The sequence below is a fragment of the Saccopteryx bilineata genome, chromosome 5, assembly GCF_036850765.1.
Source record: "Saccopteryx bilineata isolate mSacBil1 chromosome 5, mSacBil1_pri_phased_curated, whole genome shotgun sequence".
Lineage (NCBI taxonomy): Eukaryota > Metazoa > Chordata > Mammalia > Chiroptera > Emballonuridae > Saccopteryx > Saccopteryx bilineata.
The window spans coordinates 116,649,398-116,664,886 of NC_089494.1; the positions used below are offsets into that span (position 1 = coordinate 116,649,398).

General features: G+C 51.0%; 1 protein-coding gene across 1 annotated transcript in view; it reads left to right on the forward strand.

The window, feature by feature from the left end:
* Positions 1–15,489, forward strand: part of GLI2 (GLI family zinc finger 2) — a 275,341-nt gene that overhangs the window by 68,786 nt on the left and 191,066 nt on the right. The window contains exon 3 of the mRNA XM_066281274.1: positions 2,319–2,501. Coding sequence (XP_066137371.1) covers positions 2,351–2,501 — 151 coding nt within the window. The 5' untranslated portion in view covers positions 2,319–2,350. The remainder of the gene's footprint in view (positions 1–2,318; positions 2,502–15,489) is intronic.

Genomic DNA, 15,489 nt, shown 5'->3' on the forward strand with positions numbered 1-15,489 from the left:
GTCTAGGAGCGATGGTTCTTGTGGCCAGGCTGAGGGGGAAGAGGAGGTGGAGGAGGCCCAGGCCATTCAGACAGCCAGTCTTACAGAACAGATTATACAATAGTCTTGAAGGATTAGGTTGTGATCCCTGAATCTCGAGACCAAAGGACACCCCATAACTCACCAAAATCCCCAGGGAGATGTCTCTGTGCCCTGTCTGCTGTGGGTTTTCTGGACAGGGAGTTAGGAAGATTGTGGAAAGCGGACGGACTGGTGTGTGCACACCAGACCAGGAGTTCAGGTCCTAGCTTGACGTGTTTGGCCAACCAGCAGCCCTGGGAACCGTCATGCGTGTGTTACACCCATTGTTCTTGAAAGATACCTGTATATTGTGTAGGTTTGGTAAAACGAGCTTTTGGGTCCTGCAGATGTTGACTTAGCTTGAGGCCCCTGGGATGGATGTGACCATGGCCTTTGGTTCCTGCCCCTGGGACCCATGAGCCTTGCACCAGGGCACCCCTTCCCCGGCTTGCAGGTCTGCCTGGCTCCCTTCCGAGACAGCCATCGTGACCTCCCTGATTCCTTCTAGTTGTTGCCCCCTTTTTTCCTCTTCTTTTGTAGCAAAGCTTCCTGAGAGAGAGCTTCTGTTTTCACACTGTTCCCGTCTCTTCCTGAGCCCCCTGGGCCCTGGTCACCACCCTGTGACAACCTGCGTCTCTCAGGCCGCCCCTGCTCCGGCTCTGGCTGCTGGTGGTAGCCAGATTGTTCCTCGTGTCTCAGGCATTTCTCCTGGTGCTGGGGTTTGTTTTCCTTCTCCCTTCCCTTCCTGGCTGTTCCTGCCCACTCTCCCTGGCTGGTCTCTCCGTGTTTTCCTGACCTGGGAATGCTGGAATGCCCTATGCCTGCTGTGTCCCATCTCCAGCCTCCACTTCTTCCCTGAACCCGGACCTGCATTTTCAGCAGTTTCTGCAGTTTCTGTCTAAAATAGGCATCTTGAACTTACCGTGGTCCACCCGAACCCCTGCTCTCTGCTCCGATCTGTGTCCCACCCCGAGCTCCATCTTGGCAAAATGGCCCCACGGTCTGTTCGAGCTGCTCAGTCAGAAAAGACAAGAGCCATTGTTAGTATCCCCTTCTTTAAAAAAAAGTGACTTTCAAATTTCTGTTGTATCATACTCAAAACAAATAACTGAATTAGCAGTATGTGCTGTGATGAAGCCTGTTAGTGAAACTCTTGCTGTGACTCCCCCACTGCTCCCCGCCAGCGGGGACAAGTGCCCACCCTACCCCCACCCTGTGCCTGCACCCCAGTGCTGCTCCCTGAACCATGACTCCTGTCTCCGCCACAGCTCACATCCAAGCCCTAGCAAGCTCTGTCAGCTCTTCCAGCAGGACAAGTCCACATTCTGCCACAGCCCCTCTAACCCAGGCCGCCATATGTCCCTGGGTGACTGTAGTTGGGCCCCTTCCCTCCAACTCTGCCCCCCACACAACAGCAGTGAAAGGATTGAGTCATTTCATGTCCCCCTACCAGGGCCTGCACTCACCTCCCTGCTGCTCCTCAAACAAGCCAGCCGCCTCCCACCGAGTTCCCTGGTTCCTGGGCTCCTGCCTCTCTGTCGTCTGCCCTGGGCTCCCTCGTACCTTCATGTGGCCTCCCATCCCAGCCTCAGAGGCCGGCACTGCTCACTCTGCTCCATCCTACACTCTGTGTCCCCTTCCCGTGCTACCTCTCACTAACCAAATTGCCCCTGTAGTCAGTTTTTTCTCTTAAGTAGGGTGCAAACTCCATGGGTCGTGTCTTCAATATCAGGCCTGATGCCTGATGCATAATGGGCTTAAAAATAACTGTGTGCGAGTGAATAAACGATGAACAGCGTGTTGAATGAATGAGTGAACATGCACATGAATAAATAAATGAAAGCTGGGTTCTGGTGAGCAGGGCGTGGGGTGGGGAGGGACAGGACCTGATTCGCTGTTTCCCAACTTATTTTATTTCCTGTAATTCCTAGTTGGAGAAGCCTGTGATTCTGACCTCACTTCTCAATGTGGTTACTCCTGCAACTCCGCACGCAGCAGTGGGAGCTTGTGGCTTAGACGGAGAAATCTGGGTAAAAGAGAACGGAGGCACGCAGCTGTTTGTCCGTGAGGTTGTTTGGAAGACCAGATGAATCTCAGAACTAATAATTCTCTAAATTAATTAAAACCTCCCTTCCCAGTTATGCGGGAATTGAGTTGGTTGCTTTCGCCGTGTGCATGCACGGTGGTGGTGGGGAATCTGGGGCGGCGCTCGGGCTGGGTCTGGGGGCAACACTGTGAGCGTCTTTTCTTCTCTTTAGGGCTGTGCCGCCCAGGACTATGAGTGGCTAAGATGGAGACGTCCGCCTCAGCCACTGCCCCAGAGAAGAAAGGAGCCAAAAGTGGGACCCTGGAAGGTGCTGCTCTCCCCGACCGGGGGAGGAAGGCCTCTGTTCTGGCCGTGGCCACGGTGGCGGCGGCCGCGGCGGCAGCTGCCCAAGGAGGTACTTTCTGTTTTGCACACTTGGTGGGCAGTAGTGCTCTTTTTCATTAGCCCGTTAGGATTTAATTGGGCTGGTGACCGATGTCATCGGGCAGGCATGCTGGGTTTATGGAGGGTGAAGAGGAGGGCGCCCTGCTCCTGAGGATCCTAGTCACTGTGATGACGCTTGCAGGTTTTCCCAGAGGTCTGGCCACCCCTAGTCTGGGGTGGAGGGGTTGGGGAGGCTCAGACTCCAGCAGGAGGGCCTGAGAACTCGGAGAAAGGGAAGGGGAGAGACCGTGGCTGCGGGGCAGCCCTGGGTGCGGTGCATTCACTCTGCACATTGGAGATGTGCCAGAGACTGCTTCTTGCCTCTGGCTGTCGGGGACTATTTTAGAAAGTAATTGTCTCTTGATCTCTTCTGGCTATAATTAGAGGGTCAGGTACAGAATTTAGTATCTTTGGTGAATTTCTGGCCAACTTAATTATAACAGAAAGACTCCAGGAGCCACAGCCTCTCATTTTGCTGCCCCGAAGAGAAATACCCTGTGCTTTCCACTGGCCCGTGCCAGCACCCTGGTGGGAAAGGTTGGCGGGAAGGCGGGACCTCCCCTTGTGTCTGCACAGTCCTTCTGGAGGCCACGGAACTATTTCTGTCTCTGACGAATGGAGAGACTTAGATTTCTTTCCTTCACATTCAAGCGCATTTAGTCACGCCCTGTTGCTCTCGCTGCTCAAGCACAGCTGGGGGAGCACCGTGGCCAGGGGACAGGCGTCTTTGCAAGCGTTGATGCAAGCACAGCCTGGGGTGCTGTTGAGTCAGGCAGGGTTGCGTGTCTGCGGTGCTAACCAGCGCTCAGATGACACAGGTGCTGCTGTTGTGGGTCATTTGGACGCAGCTCAGGGTTGGAGCCCAGGGAATCCAATGACACATGGCTGGTGTTCTTTAGAGTGAACGGGAGGAGCTCTAGGTCATTGTTCCTCCATTTATTTTTGCTTTCCCTGCGGGTCTCAGTTGGAGGTCATTTATTAGGATGTGTGGCCAGGTGAGGAGAGGGACATCCAAGGCTAACCTTGTGCTCCCATGGGTTGGTGGGCATTTGACCTCCTGACCCAGGTGATGCCACTAGACTCCTGTCCTGCTTGGAGACGGGCTCTCCAGGCCCTCCCTCTGTGATGAGGGGCCAGCTGGGGGTGGAGGAAGGAACCCAAGTCCAGGGTGGACTCCCATGCTGGGTGGTGTCCATGAGCCCAACACGAGGGGAGGGGAGGTCGTGGACAGGAGTCTGGTAATGGCTTGGCGGTTGGCCTCCTGGTCCTGGCCTGGTGTATTTGCACATGGTCTGTCCCTGCCCCTGGGTCAGGCCTGCCCTGGCCTGTGGTGACTCCGCAGGCTGCCCCTCTGCCTGGTATATGGAGGCATGGGCGTCTGCAGCCTGCGCTGGGCCCCAGTGGTTTCTCCCCCAGCCTGGGTCTGTCTCCTCAGAGCCATGAGTAGATCAGCAGCTGCCACGTGTCATAATTTACTGCCGTGTCATAGCAGCGGAGAGCAGACTTAGGCAGTAATTAGCCAGTAATTGGGGGGAAGCCACTCTAGCATCACACCTGTTTGTCACCAATGGTGCAATATCAACAGAAGGTTGAGGGGCTCTGACCTGGGGGGGGCAGCAGGGTGGAGTTCAGCAGCTCCACAGAGACATCTATCCTGTTCTACCCCCCACCTCACCCCAGGGCCATCCCTGTTCCTCCCCACCATCAGCCCCAGGGGAGCCCTGGGCTGATGAGGTTCCAACAGAGGGTGGATGTAACCTGTCAGCCCAGTTGCCCCTGGACAGACGGCTTGTGTCATTGGAGCCTTTGAGTCAGGGGCAGCTGCTTCTAGGAGCCTCCTTGCCACCCTGCTCCTCTGCCCGTCCTGGAGCAGCTGGTTGGGGAAGGGCCCTCCTGAAGGGCCCTCCTGAAGAGTGGCTGTCCCTGCATGGAGTGAAGCAGCCCTGGCACAGGTGGGCTGCGATGCCCATGTTCTGCAGACAGAGTGATGGAGGCCCCATGGCGTGGGCAGAGGGCACGGGTCAAGGGTCCTAGTTCCAGCAGCATCCCTGGGTCCCAGTGTGGCAATCCATTCCCCTCTCTGGGCCTTATTTCCCTATTCAGGGCATCTGACAGATTTTCTCCAGTCTTTATGGTCTTGTGATGTTGGGTTATTACATCCTCCCAGAGGTGGCAGAGGGGCTGTGAGCGACTCATAGTACTTGTGATGTTGGGTTATTACATCCTCCCAGAGGTGGCAGAGGGGCTGTGAGCGACTCATAGTACTGCAGCCTCACTCAGGGACCCTGATCACTAACTGAATCAAGCACTGTGGGAATAAGAGAGCTTGAGAGTCCAGAATGAGGAGCGGGGTCAGAAGGGAGGCGGGGAGGCCCAGGGGCAAAGCTCGGAAGGCTCAGAGCCCAGATAGGAACCTTGGCTAGGAGGTTGGAGCACTTCTCATTCTCATTCATGAGCGTTGGAGCCTCCCCTCTCCTACCTTTGTTCTATAGCTGAGGCTGATGTGAGGTAGGGAAGGAACTTGCCCAAGGCGCCCAGCAGCTTCAGCAGAGACAGGGGTCTGGGGCTCGGGGCTTGGGGCTCCTGCCTCTCACAGGGTGAGTCTCCTTCTGGTCTTTGCTTGTAGATTGTGATTTTATCAATACATTGTTCATGGGTGATTTGGGCCCCACCCACTGACAGAATCTCTGGAAACACCCAGCATCTGCACCAGCCTCAGAGAGGTCACCTCCTCTGTCACCATGCCTCGGTTCCCTCATCTATTCAAAGGTTGACAGACAGCCCTTGTCTCTTCCAGACAACCAGTTCTCAGCAACTGTGACGTATTTGCAGAGGGACCTTGCAAGTCACCTGGTTCATTGCTTGACCTCCTTAAATGTCATGAGCTTGGACCTGTTGGGGCTGGATGTTTCTACTAAAAGTTGCTACCTCTCAGCACTGAGACATGCATCACAGACACCTTTGCGTAGCAGAGCAGGGCAGGCCGGACCAAAGGGGAGAGTGACAGTGTGGTCAGACCAGGGAGAGAGGTTCCTTGAGTTCTGCGGCGGGAGTCGCTCCGGACAGCAGGACCTTGGCCGGCCTGTTCTTTCCCAGCCTCTGTAGCTGTCCTGCTAATGCTTGCAGGCCATCAAGCTTTAAAATGCATCCTGACCCAGAGGGTTTTTTTTTTCCTCTTTAACTTTTCAAATGGCATAATTTAAAGACAGTTTGGTTCAGATGTTTTTCATTGCTTTACACTGAAACTGTCCAAACACTGTCGTATTTTCTTCTTCATTAGGTTTCCAAAAATATTTCTGAACTTCTCTGTGTGCCTCAGTTGAGCACCAGGGGACCCGGCCACTCCAAACCTTGAGGCTGGGACTATCCAAGCTGGGTTCGATCCAGCGAGCTTTGCTTGTCCCAGAAGTCAAGCAGCCACACAGGCTTTAGAAACTGTGATGTGTCTACAGTGGCCAGCACTTAACTCTTATACTGAGTGCTGCTCTGTGCCAAGTGTGGGTCCTCCCACTGTGGTCCCCCACCAGCAGCACAGGCATCCCTGGAGATTGTTAGAAATACAAATTTTGGGGCCCCATTCAAGACCTCCTAAAGCAGAGTTTCTGGGGGGGGGGGGGAGCCCAGCAAGCAGGGGTGATTCTTATGCACTTGTCAGTTCTGGGTTCCTATTGTCCAGCTGCATGAGGTAGGGCAAGCCTTTCTATCTGCAAAGTGTAAATCGTACAGGGAGCTGCTTTGTAGGAGTTCCAGTACACTTGATATGCTCCCACCTGCCTGGCATGTGGCACCTCCCGGCTAGTATCTGCTTTTGCTGTGCAGCGTGGAGAAGTAGGAAGGAGCAGCCCAGACTCTGTGGCCAGGTTGCCTGCTTAAGGCCTGGCTCTGCTGATCCTGGGCAAGTATGTGCCACAGTTTTCCATCTGTCAAATGTACGTAATAACAAACCCTACTTCATAGTGTTGTCAGAATGACTTGAGTTAGCACGTGAGAAGTGCTGGGCACCTCAGGGCTACATGGGGTCCAGCTACGGTAAGTGTTTGCTTTGGTGACTATTACCAGCTCTCCTTTCCTAGGTCTGTAGGCTCTGACTTCACTGCTAACCCTTGTTAGCTGGCCTGTTGAGGCCAGACAGGTGGTGGGCAGCTCAGATTCCTGATGTCTTCCCACTTGAGGATGGTGAAGGAAGTCCTGGGCTGGAGGTCAGGCCTGAGCTCCAGTCCTCCTTTGCCTCTGAAACAAGCTGTCCTGGATAAGTGAGCTTAGCAGGCCCCTGGCCTCTTGAACTCATCCTGCTGCCCTGCCCCCTGGAGGGTGGGACCTGCCCAGGGGTCGCTAAAGCTGGCCTCACCTTAGAATCTCATGAGAAACTGTCAGAAACTCGGCCGCCCAGGCCGCCCCAGACCTGCTGAAACAATCTCGTGGGCTGAGGGCCTGGCCATGCATGTGCTTAACAGCTTCCAGGCCACCGGATGCAGCTGTTCCGAGGCATGGCCTGGATCCCGGAAGTGGTCGAGACCCTCATGCTAAGCAGGGTGAGCACCATGTGGCTCTTGCTGCGGGAGGCTCTGGGCCACCTGAACTAGCACCACCACCCCTTCATCTTGTTCGCTGGTGCTGCTGGCTTCTTTGAGTTTCATCAAGGTGCAGTTTTGCTTAGGTGAAAGGCATTCACATCTGTCCTGGGATGCTTCTCAAACACCAGAGTGTGTAAGTCAGCCCCTGAGCATTCTCGCCGAGATGCCCAGGGCTGGGAAACCCCCCAAATCATGTGGACCTTAAAGTGTTCTCCATTGATCGATACCTCCAAGTCCCTGGTGTCTCTGTCCTCTCTGTTTCTTTGCTCACCCCTGACCCACTGTGTGGGCAGAGCACTGTTTATTCACCCCTGTCCCACCCCTGGCAAGGCAGACACCCAATAAATGGTTGTTGAACCAAGGGGTGAGTCTGATGCTATCATGCCAGCTGTGTGTCCAGTGGGCTGGTGCAGCCAGCTGCCTCTGTCAACCCTAAGGTCCCCTTTCCCAAGGGTCTTTTGAAGCTGACCTGATCCTTGGCCCCTCTTCTGTCCTGAGGCCCTTGGATCTAACTAAGTGGGCCAGCTTCCCTGGCTTACCTGAGCTGCTTGGGTGGGACCACACACTTTTGCCTTGGGTTCAGAATGCACTCAGATGTGACTAAGTGGTCAATTATTCTTATTTAAGTGATTTTCAGATCCTTGTTGATGCTGCTTCTGAGCTTGTTTTAACAGCCCAGCCACACGGAACAGCCAGTTCCCATTAGGTGTTTATTTTCTGGAGAGCAGAGCTCGGTTCCCCAACAGCTCTGCATCCCCAGGCGTTGGGTACAGTACGACTGCCAGGTGATTTCCAAGTCGGTCGGAATGGCTCTTGACGAGACCCTGGCGTGGTCCCAGGTGCTGAGGGTGTCCTGGAGGGTTGGTGTGCTTGGTCGCAGGGGCATGGCTGGAGGCTCCTTTGGTCTATGGCAGACGGAAGGTATTGGCTCTTCCAGCTCCCTACTTGGTAGCTCCATGTTCTGGGGCAAGGCAGTTCACGTCTTTGAAGTCTGTAAAATGCAGATGATAATTTCTGGCTGTGGTGAGGTGACACAGGATAGTGTCTGCAGAGTGGCTAGCAGAGTGCCTACTTAGAGATGAGGTAAATATTAGTGACACAAATCTGAGTATTCCTCCTGCATATCCTGGTCTCGTGCATGATGCCGAGACTCAGGTCCTAAACGCCACCCAAAGCTGCCATCTGAAATCAGACTGGACACCCACCTGCCCCCAGCCCAATAGACTCTTCCTCTACCCCCCCCCCCCACTCTGGGGGACCCTCCCTGGCTTCTCTCTTCAGTTGTGGTGGCAGGCACACACACTTGCATGTGGGACCCACATTGGTGTACTTTCTGGTCAGCACACATGAGCTGACAAGCTCTGCCCACACAGGATGGAAGCATCTGAGGGCAGTGACGTGGCTCCTGCCCATTCTCTCTGGGCCTTGGCCACGCCTCACAAACACGGTCTCATTTCTCATGGTTTATTGTGTTGTGCCTGTTAAACTGTTGTAGTGCTGGAGAGAGCTCTGAAGTTATTTACAATTACAGAATGCCCCCCTTAATTGTAGTTTCAGTTATTTGCAGTCTACCTCAATCTGAAAATATTAAGTGGAAAATTCCAGAAATAAAACTAAGTTTTATTTTTATTTATTTATTTATTTATTTATTTATTTTTTTTTTTTCTTTTCATTTTTCTGAAGCTGGAAATAGGGAGAGACAGTCAGACAGACTCCCGCATGCGCCCGACCGGGATCCACCCGGCACGCCCACCAGGGGCGAAGCTCTGCCCACCAGGGGGTGATGCTCTGCCCATCCTGGGCGTCGCCATGTTGCGACCAGAGCCACTCTAGCGCCTGGGGCAGAGGCCACAGAGCCATCCCCAGCGCCCGGGCCATCTTTGCTCCTATGGAGCCTTGGCTGTGGGAGGGGACGAGAGAGACAGAGAGGAAAGCGCGGCGGAGGGGTGGAGAAGCAAATGGGCGCTTCTCCTGTGTGCCCTGGCCGGGAATCGAACCCGGGTCCTCCGCACGCTAGGCCGACGCTCTACCGCTGAGCCAACCGGCCAGGGCTTATTTTTATTTATTTTTAAAACTTTATTTAGAAAATTAAATTTAACGGCAAGACACTGATCAATAAGAGTACATAAGTTTCAGGTGAGCATTTGCACTATTGATTATGTTGTATACTCATCACCCAAAGTCAAATCATTTTTCATCACCTTATATAGTATTTGTTTATTCTTTATTCTTTTCCCTCAACCTCCTTTCCCACAGCCCCCTCCCCCTGATAACCACTTCACTTTTATCTACGTCCATGGGTCTCAAGTTTTATATCCCACCTATGTGTTAAATCGTATAGTTCTTAGCTTTTTCTGATTTACTTATTTCATTCAGTAATAATGTTTGCAAGTCCATCCATGTTGTTGTATATGGCAATACGTCATCATTTCTTACGGCTGAGTAGTATTCCACTGTATATATGTACCACATCTTCCTTATCCAATCCTCTGTCGAAGGACACTTTGGATGTTTTCATGCCTTGGTCACTATGAATAATGCTGTCATGAACATGGGGCTGCATGTGTCTTTATGTACCAATGTTTTAGAATTTTTTAAGTAGAGGGATTGCTGGGTCATATGGTAATTCTATTCTTAATTTTTTGAGGAATCACCATACTTTCTTCCATAGTGGCTGTACCAGTTTACATTCCCACCAGCAGTGAATGAGGGTTCCTTTTCTCCACAGCCTCTCCAACACTTAGGATTACCTGTCTTGTTGATAGTAGCCAATCTAACAGGTATGAGGTGGTGTCTCATTGTAGTTTTGATGTGCATTTCTCAAATAGCTAGTGATTATGAACATGTTTTTATATATTGTTGGCCATTTGTGTGTCTTCTTGGGAGAAGTGTCCTCTGCCCTTTTTTGATCGGATAGTTTGCTTGTTTGTTGCTGAGCTTTGTGAGTTATTTATATATTTTGGGTATTAACCCCTTTATCGAAGCTGTATTTTATAAGTATCATCTCCCATTTGGTTGGCTGCCTTTTGGTTTGTTATAGGTTTCTTTTGCTATGCAGAAGCTTTTTAATTTGATGTAGTCCCATTCATTTATTTTTGCTTTTGCTTCCCATGCCTTTGGAGTCAAATTCATAAATTGTTCTCTGTGGCCAAGGTCCATAAATTATGCTTTCTTCTACATAATTTCTTGTTTCAGGTATTATATTTAGGTCTTTGATCCATTTTTAATTAATTTTTGTGCAGGGGGATAAACTGTAGTCAAGTTTCATTCTCTTTTTTTTTTTTAATTTTTATTTATTTATTTATTTATTACAGAGACAGAGTGAGTCAGAGAGAGGGATAGACAGGGACAGACAGACAGGAACGGAGAGAGACGAGAAGCATCAATCATTAGCTCTTCATTGCGTGTTGCAACACCTCAGTTGTTCATTGACTGCCCTCCCATATGTGCCTTGACCGCGGGCCTTCAGCAGACGGAGTAACCCCCTGCTGGAGCCAGGGACCTTGGGTTCAAGCTGGTGGGTTTTTTGCTCAAACCAGATGAGCCCGCACTCAAGCTGGCGAGCTCGGGGTCTCGAACCTGGGTCATCTGAATCCCAGTCTGATGCTCTATCCACTGCGCCACCGCCTGGTCAGGCTCAAGTTTCATTCTCTTGCATGTGGCTTTCCAGTTTCCCCAGCACCATTTATTGAAGAGGCTTTCTTTTCTCTATTGTGTGTTTTGGGCTCCTTTATCAAAGATTATTTGTCTGTATATATGTGGTTTTATTTCTGGGCTCTTGATTCTGTTCCATTGGTCTGAGTGTCTGTTTTTCTGCCAATACCATGCTGTTTTGATTATTATGGCTCTGTAGTATAGTTTGAAGTCAGGTAGTGTGATACCTCTGGCTTCATTCTTTTTTCCTCAAGATTGCTTTGTCTATTAGGGTGTTTTTTTATGGTTCCATACAAACCTGGTGATTTTTTTGTTCTATTTCTTTAAAAAAATGAAAAATGACATTGGGATTTTGATGGGGGTTGCATTAAATTTGTGTATTACTTTGGGTAATATGGCCATTTTAACCTTGTTGAGTGTTCCAACCCAGGAACATGGAATATTTTTTCCATTTTATTGTGTCTTTTTCAATTTCTTTTCATAATTCTTTGTAGTTTTCAGTATATAGGTCCTTCACATTCTTTGTTAACTTTATTCCTAGGTATTTTGTTGTTGTTGATGCAATTATAAAGGAATTTTTTTTTAGTTCATTGTCTGAGGTTTTGTAATTGGCATATAGAAAAATAACCAAGTTTTAAGTTGTGCGCTGTTCTGAGGACCGTGATGAAATGTCACACTGTCCTGCTCTGCCCCACCCAGGACAGAGAGCACCCTCTGCCCAGTGTCTCCACGCTGCACATGCTCACTGCCTGTTGGTCACTGAGCTGTCTGGGTGATCAGACCAGTTATTGGAAAGAAACAGACCTTATTTTACATAACTTTTATTACAGAGTATTGCCATCATTGTTCTATGATTAGTTATCCTTTATTTTACTGTGCCTAACTTAGAAATTAGACATTATCATAGGTTTAATTTATGTATGCATAGGATAAAGCGTAGTATTTATGGGGATCTTTGAGTATTTTCTCTGTAGGTAAGGGAGATAGCTGTATAGAACTGGAAGACACTTTGTAGATCATCTAGTTCAAATATGTCCCTTTTACGGATGTGGGAACGAGACATGGAGACATGAGGCGTCAACTGTCTCTTAGTGACGCCGTCGGGACTGGGAACCGCTGCCCTACGAACAGCCCCCCAGCCCCGCCCCTCCTGCCCCAAACCCTGGCTCCCCAAATGGACAGTGTTTATATCAGAACCATTTTTCTGATGTTTGATTCTGTCAGAACTAATTTTAGCATTTCTAAAGCTCGGTAAAAATATAGCCTCATTACTTTGATGTCAGGGCATAGTTTACTGTTAGTGTATTCCAGGCTTTATCATGTTAGTCATGTTTAACACGGCTGCGCCAGGCACGCACTATTAAATCTGGCTTATTTTACATTCCTGTCCGGAATTATTTATTTGTAACAATTTTCTCTCTATCAAAAGACACAGCTAATGCTGTGTTTTAATGTGTTATTTACACACAAAATAACCTATTTACAACTCAGTATGCGCTGGAGGGAGAATGGATGGGCTCCAGTTTCCTGTGTTCTGTTATATCGGAGTTTAACAATCTGGTTTTCTAATAGAACCATTTATCATGGGTGTTGGGGGGGAAATAATTTATTTTATGTTTGTGGCCAGGTCTCACCGCCTCTGATCCCTGAAACGTTTTGAAGATAATGAAGTCAGTCCTGGTGTTTGGGGTGGAAGTGGGACATCTGCACACCCCCATTGAATGTGGGAGGCATCTGGGCAATGAAAACAGAGCAATACAGGGACATGTGGGGACACTGGGGACACGTGGAGATGGTGACGAATCTGGCCCAGGGCGTTGGGCCTTTAGTGATGTGCAGGTCTCACCAGGTGAAAGAGGGATGGGTGGGTGGACATTGGGGTTTGGGGAGCAGCAGAGGGGCCCCTTGGGAGTGCAGGGGCCTAGAGGTCAGCAAGTTGGCTCTTGTGGCTTCAGTGGAGGAGTGCAGGTGGGGCCTGAGAGGACCTCTAGCCTGGGAGGCCAGGGGAGCTTCTGAAACCCCTCCTCAAACTCCTCTCCCCAGATATAAGAGAGATAGCCGAAGAGGTTTATTAACCGCTGTGGCACGCCCCTGTCACATTAGTCAGCCTGAACACTCAGCTTGCAGGGGAGGGGTCCTAGGCAGAGAGCCTGGAGGCCAGTAGTCCAGAGTCCCTGGGTCTGACAGCCGCATGACAGGATGGGCAGGCGGTGCTGTCTCGGGACTCAGGGGACCCACCGATGGGAAAGAAGGGGATCTCCCGATTGCCCTGGAGTGAGGCTCAGGGGTAGCTAGGGATCCCAGGTGGGTTCGTGGCCATTTGACCATGCAGGCTGTGGTCCTGTGGCTCTTCTGCACACAGATGGGGAAGGCAGTGCATCTGACTGAAGCGCTGCCCCTCTGAAGCCCTGTGCCAGTACCACACAGGGCAGGTGGGGAGGGTGAGAGGAGGCATCCGAAAAGCAGGAGCCATAGTCTCTGTCTGCAAGAGCTTATGGCCCATGAGAGAAACCAGAGCCCCCTCCCTCTTACAGTGCTGATGCAGCCATTGCCTGATGCCTGGGGTGGTCAGGGGAACTACAGGGAAGGAACATGCCCGGAAGAGGCTCTAAATCAGGGGTCCCCAAACTATGGCCCGCTGCAGGCTGCATGCGGCCCCCTGAGGCCATTTATCCGGCCCCCGCATCCGCATCTTGTGCTCCTGGAGTACTGTATGTGGTGGCACCGCAAAGCACGACATTGCTCACGTACAGTACTACTTCCAGTGACTTGGGATGCCCGCGTCAGGGCTCAGAAAGCGCATCATATCACTTGTTACAGCTAGCAGTGACAAATATGGAACCGGACATTGACCATCTCATTAGCCAAAAAGCAGGCCCATAGTTCCCATTGAAATGCTGGTCAGTTTGTTGATTTAAATTTACTTGTTCTTTATTTTAAATATTGTATTTGTTCCTTTTTTGTTTTTTTACTTTAAAATAAGATATGTGCAGTGTGCATAGGGATTTGTTCATAGTTTTTTTTATAGTTCGGCCCTCCAACAATCTGAGGGACAGTGAACTGGCCCCCTGTGTAAATGATGTGTAAGGGCCCTGGTAAAGCCACTGCCTGCAGCCACGCACCTTCTCTGACCGGTCAGGGTCCTGCAGTGCTCAGCTGCACATTCAGATCAGATGGTTGGACAAAATGCTTATCTTTACAGATAAATAGTGTAAAGAGCTTAGACAGTTCCTGGAGTGTAACACAGTTTCTGTATAAAGTAGTTGCTGCTATGAGTATTGTATGATTATCCTGGACTTTTCCTAAGAGTAGCACATATGCTTCTATTAGAGATTTAGAATGAATAAATGGACAGGACTCCGAGCTGAGTCTTTGCAAGGCGTTGACGTTCGCCCATGGTATGCAAGGGGGAACAGCATGGGCAAAGGTCCTGGCTCAGGGTGGCTGGTTCTGTCGGCTCTTTGGGGAGGGGAGTCCTGTGAGGTAGTGTCCAGAGGCCCTCCTAGATCTGTGCCCTCCAACTGCTGCACAGCCAAGCACGGATGCTGGAGGCCAAGCTTGGCCTAGCTTCGGGTAAACATGGCTTGTTTGGACCCCTGCCACCCAGGGTCAGACAGCCTCTCTGACCAGGTACGAATGGAGGAAGGGGGCTGGAAGAGCTCTGTCTTGAGAAACTGCCCTTGGCTTTTTCCTTGAAACAGTCAGGGGCCAATGCCTTAGGTTTCTAGGGATCGGGAAGTCTAAACCCCAGACTCCAGGCAGCAAGGTCACTGGTCTGGGAAGGTCATTTCTGTGTCTCATTTTAAGCAACAGAGTATGAGAGGAGAGTTTAAGTTTACTATGGCGCTGGGCAGTGGATACCAGGCCCAGTGCTTTATACCTTCCTCAGTCCCTGTCATTCTGGAAATGCAGAGGTGTCCAGCAGAAGCTTCATGTGTGACCGAGCAGGTAGTCATGCGTAGTGTGATGGTAGTCTGGGCAGGAAAGCACCCTCCTGGCCAGCTGAATGCCTGAAATTGACCTTCTCACTGTCACCCTGCCTCTGGGCTTGTGCAGAGGACCACATCATCTTACATTTCTCTTTGTGACCTGGGTGACCAGGTGCTAAGCCCCTCTGCAGTGACAGCCTGTGGTACTGGAGGGCCTGGGGCTGGCGGAGCTGACCCAGGGGTGAAGAGGATTGAAGAGGGATGCCCCAAATTGCCAAACATGCACTTGGCTTCCTCTTTGAGATTGAGACTGGGTAAGGGTGGGACCTTTGTCATATTTCTGGTTCCCAGAGTCTGCTCACTGGTTACATCCATCCAGGCTGTTGTTGGTGATGAGGAAGGCAACAGCTGCCTTCAATTAGAGGCGGGTGGGTGGGGGTCCACATCCAGGTATGAGTATGGACTGCCCGTGGCTCATCTGTAAATGGGGGAGAGGGAGCTCAGCCCTCTGTGGAGGGGAAGGGTAGTCGGAGGTGGGGGGCTGCTGTCATCCTTCTCGTTGGAGAGGGGTGTCCTCTGCCTGAGAGGGCCTGTAGCAACCCCTGGCTGTGTCACTAACGACCGGAGCAGTGCGGAGCCTTCCAGCTGACCACCGTCCTCAGTGACATTGCCTTGCTATGTCACTTGCCCCCAAGTGTTCCCTGCTGATCATGGGAGGGAGGGAGGGCCCAGCAGCTCTCTTAAGTTGTGGGCATATACTTAAGAGAAGTGAAAACCTATGTTTATAACAGAAATGTGTTTA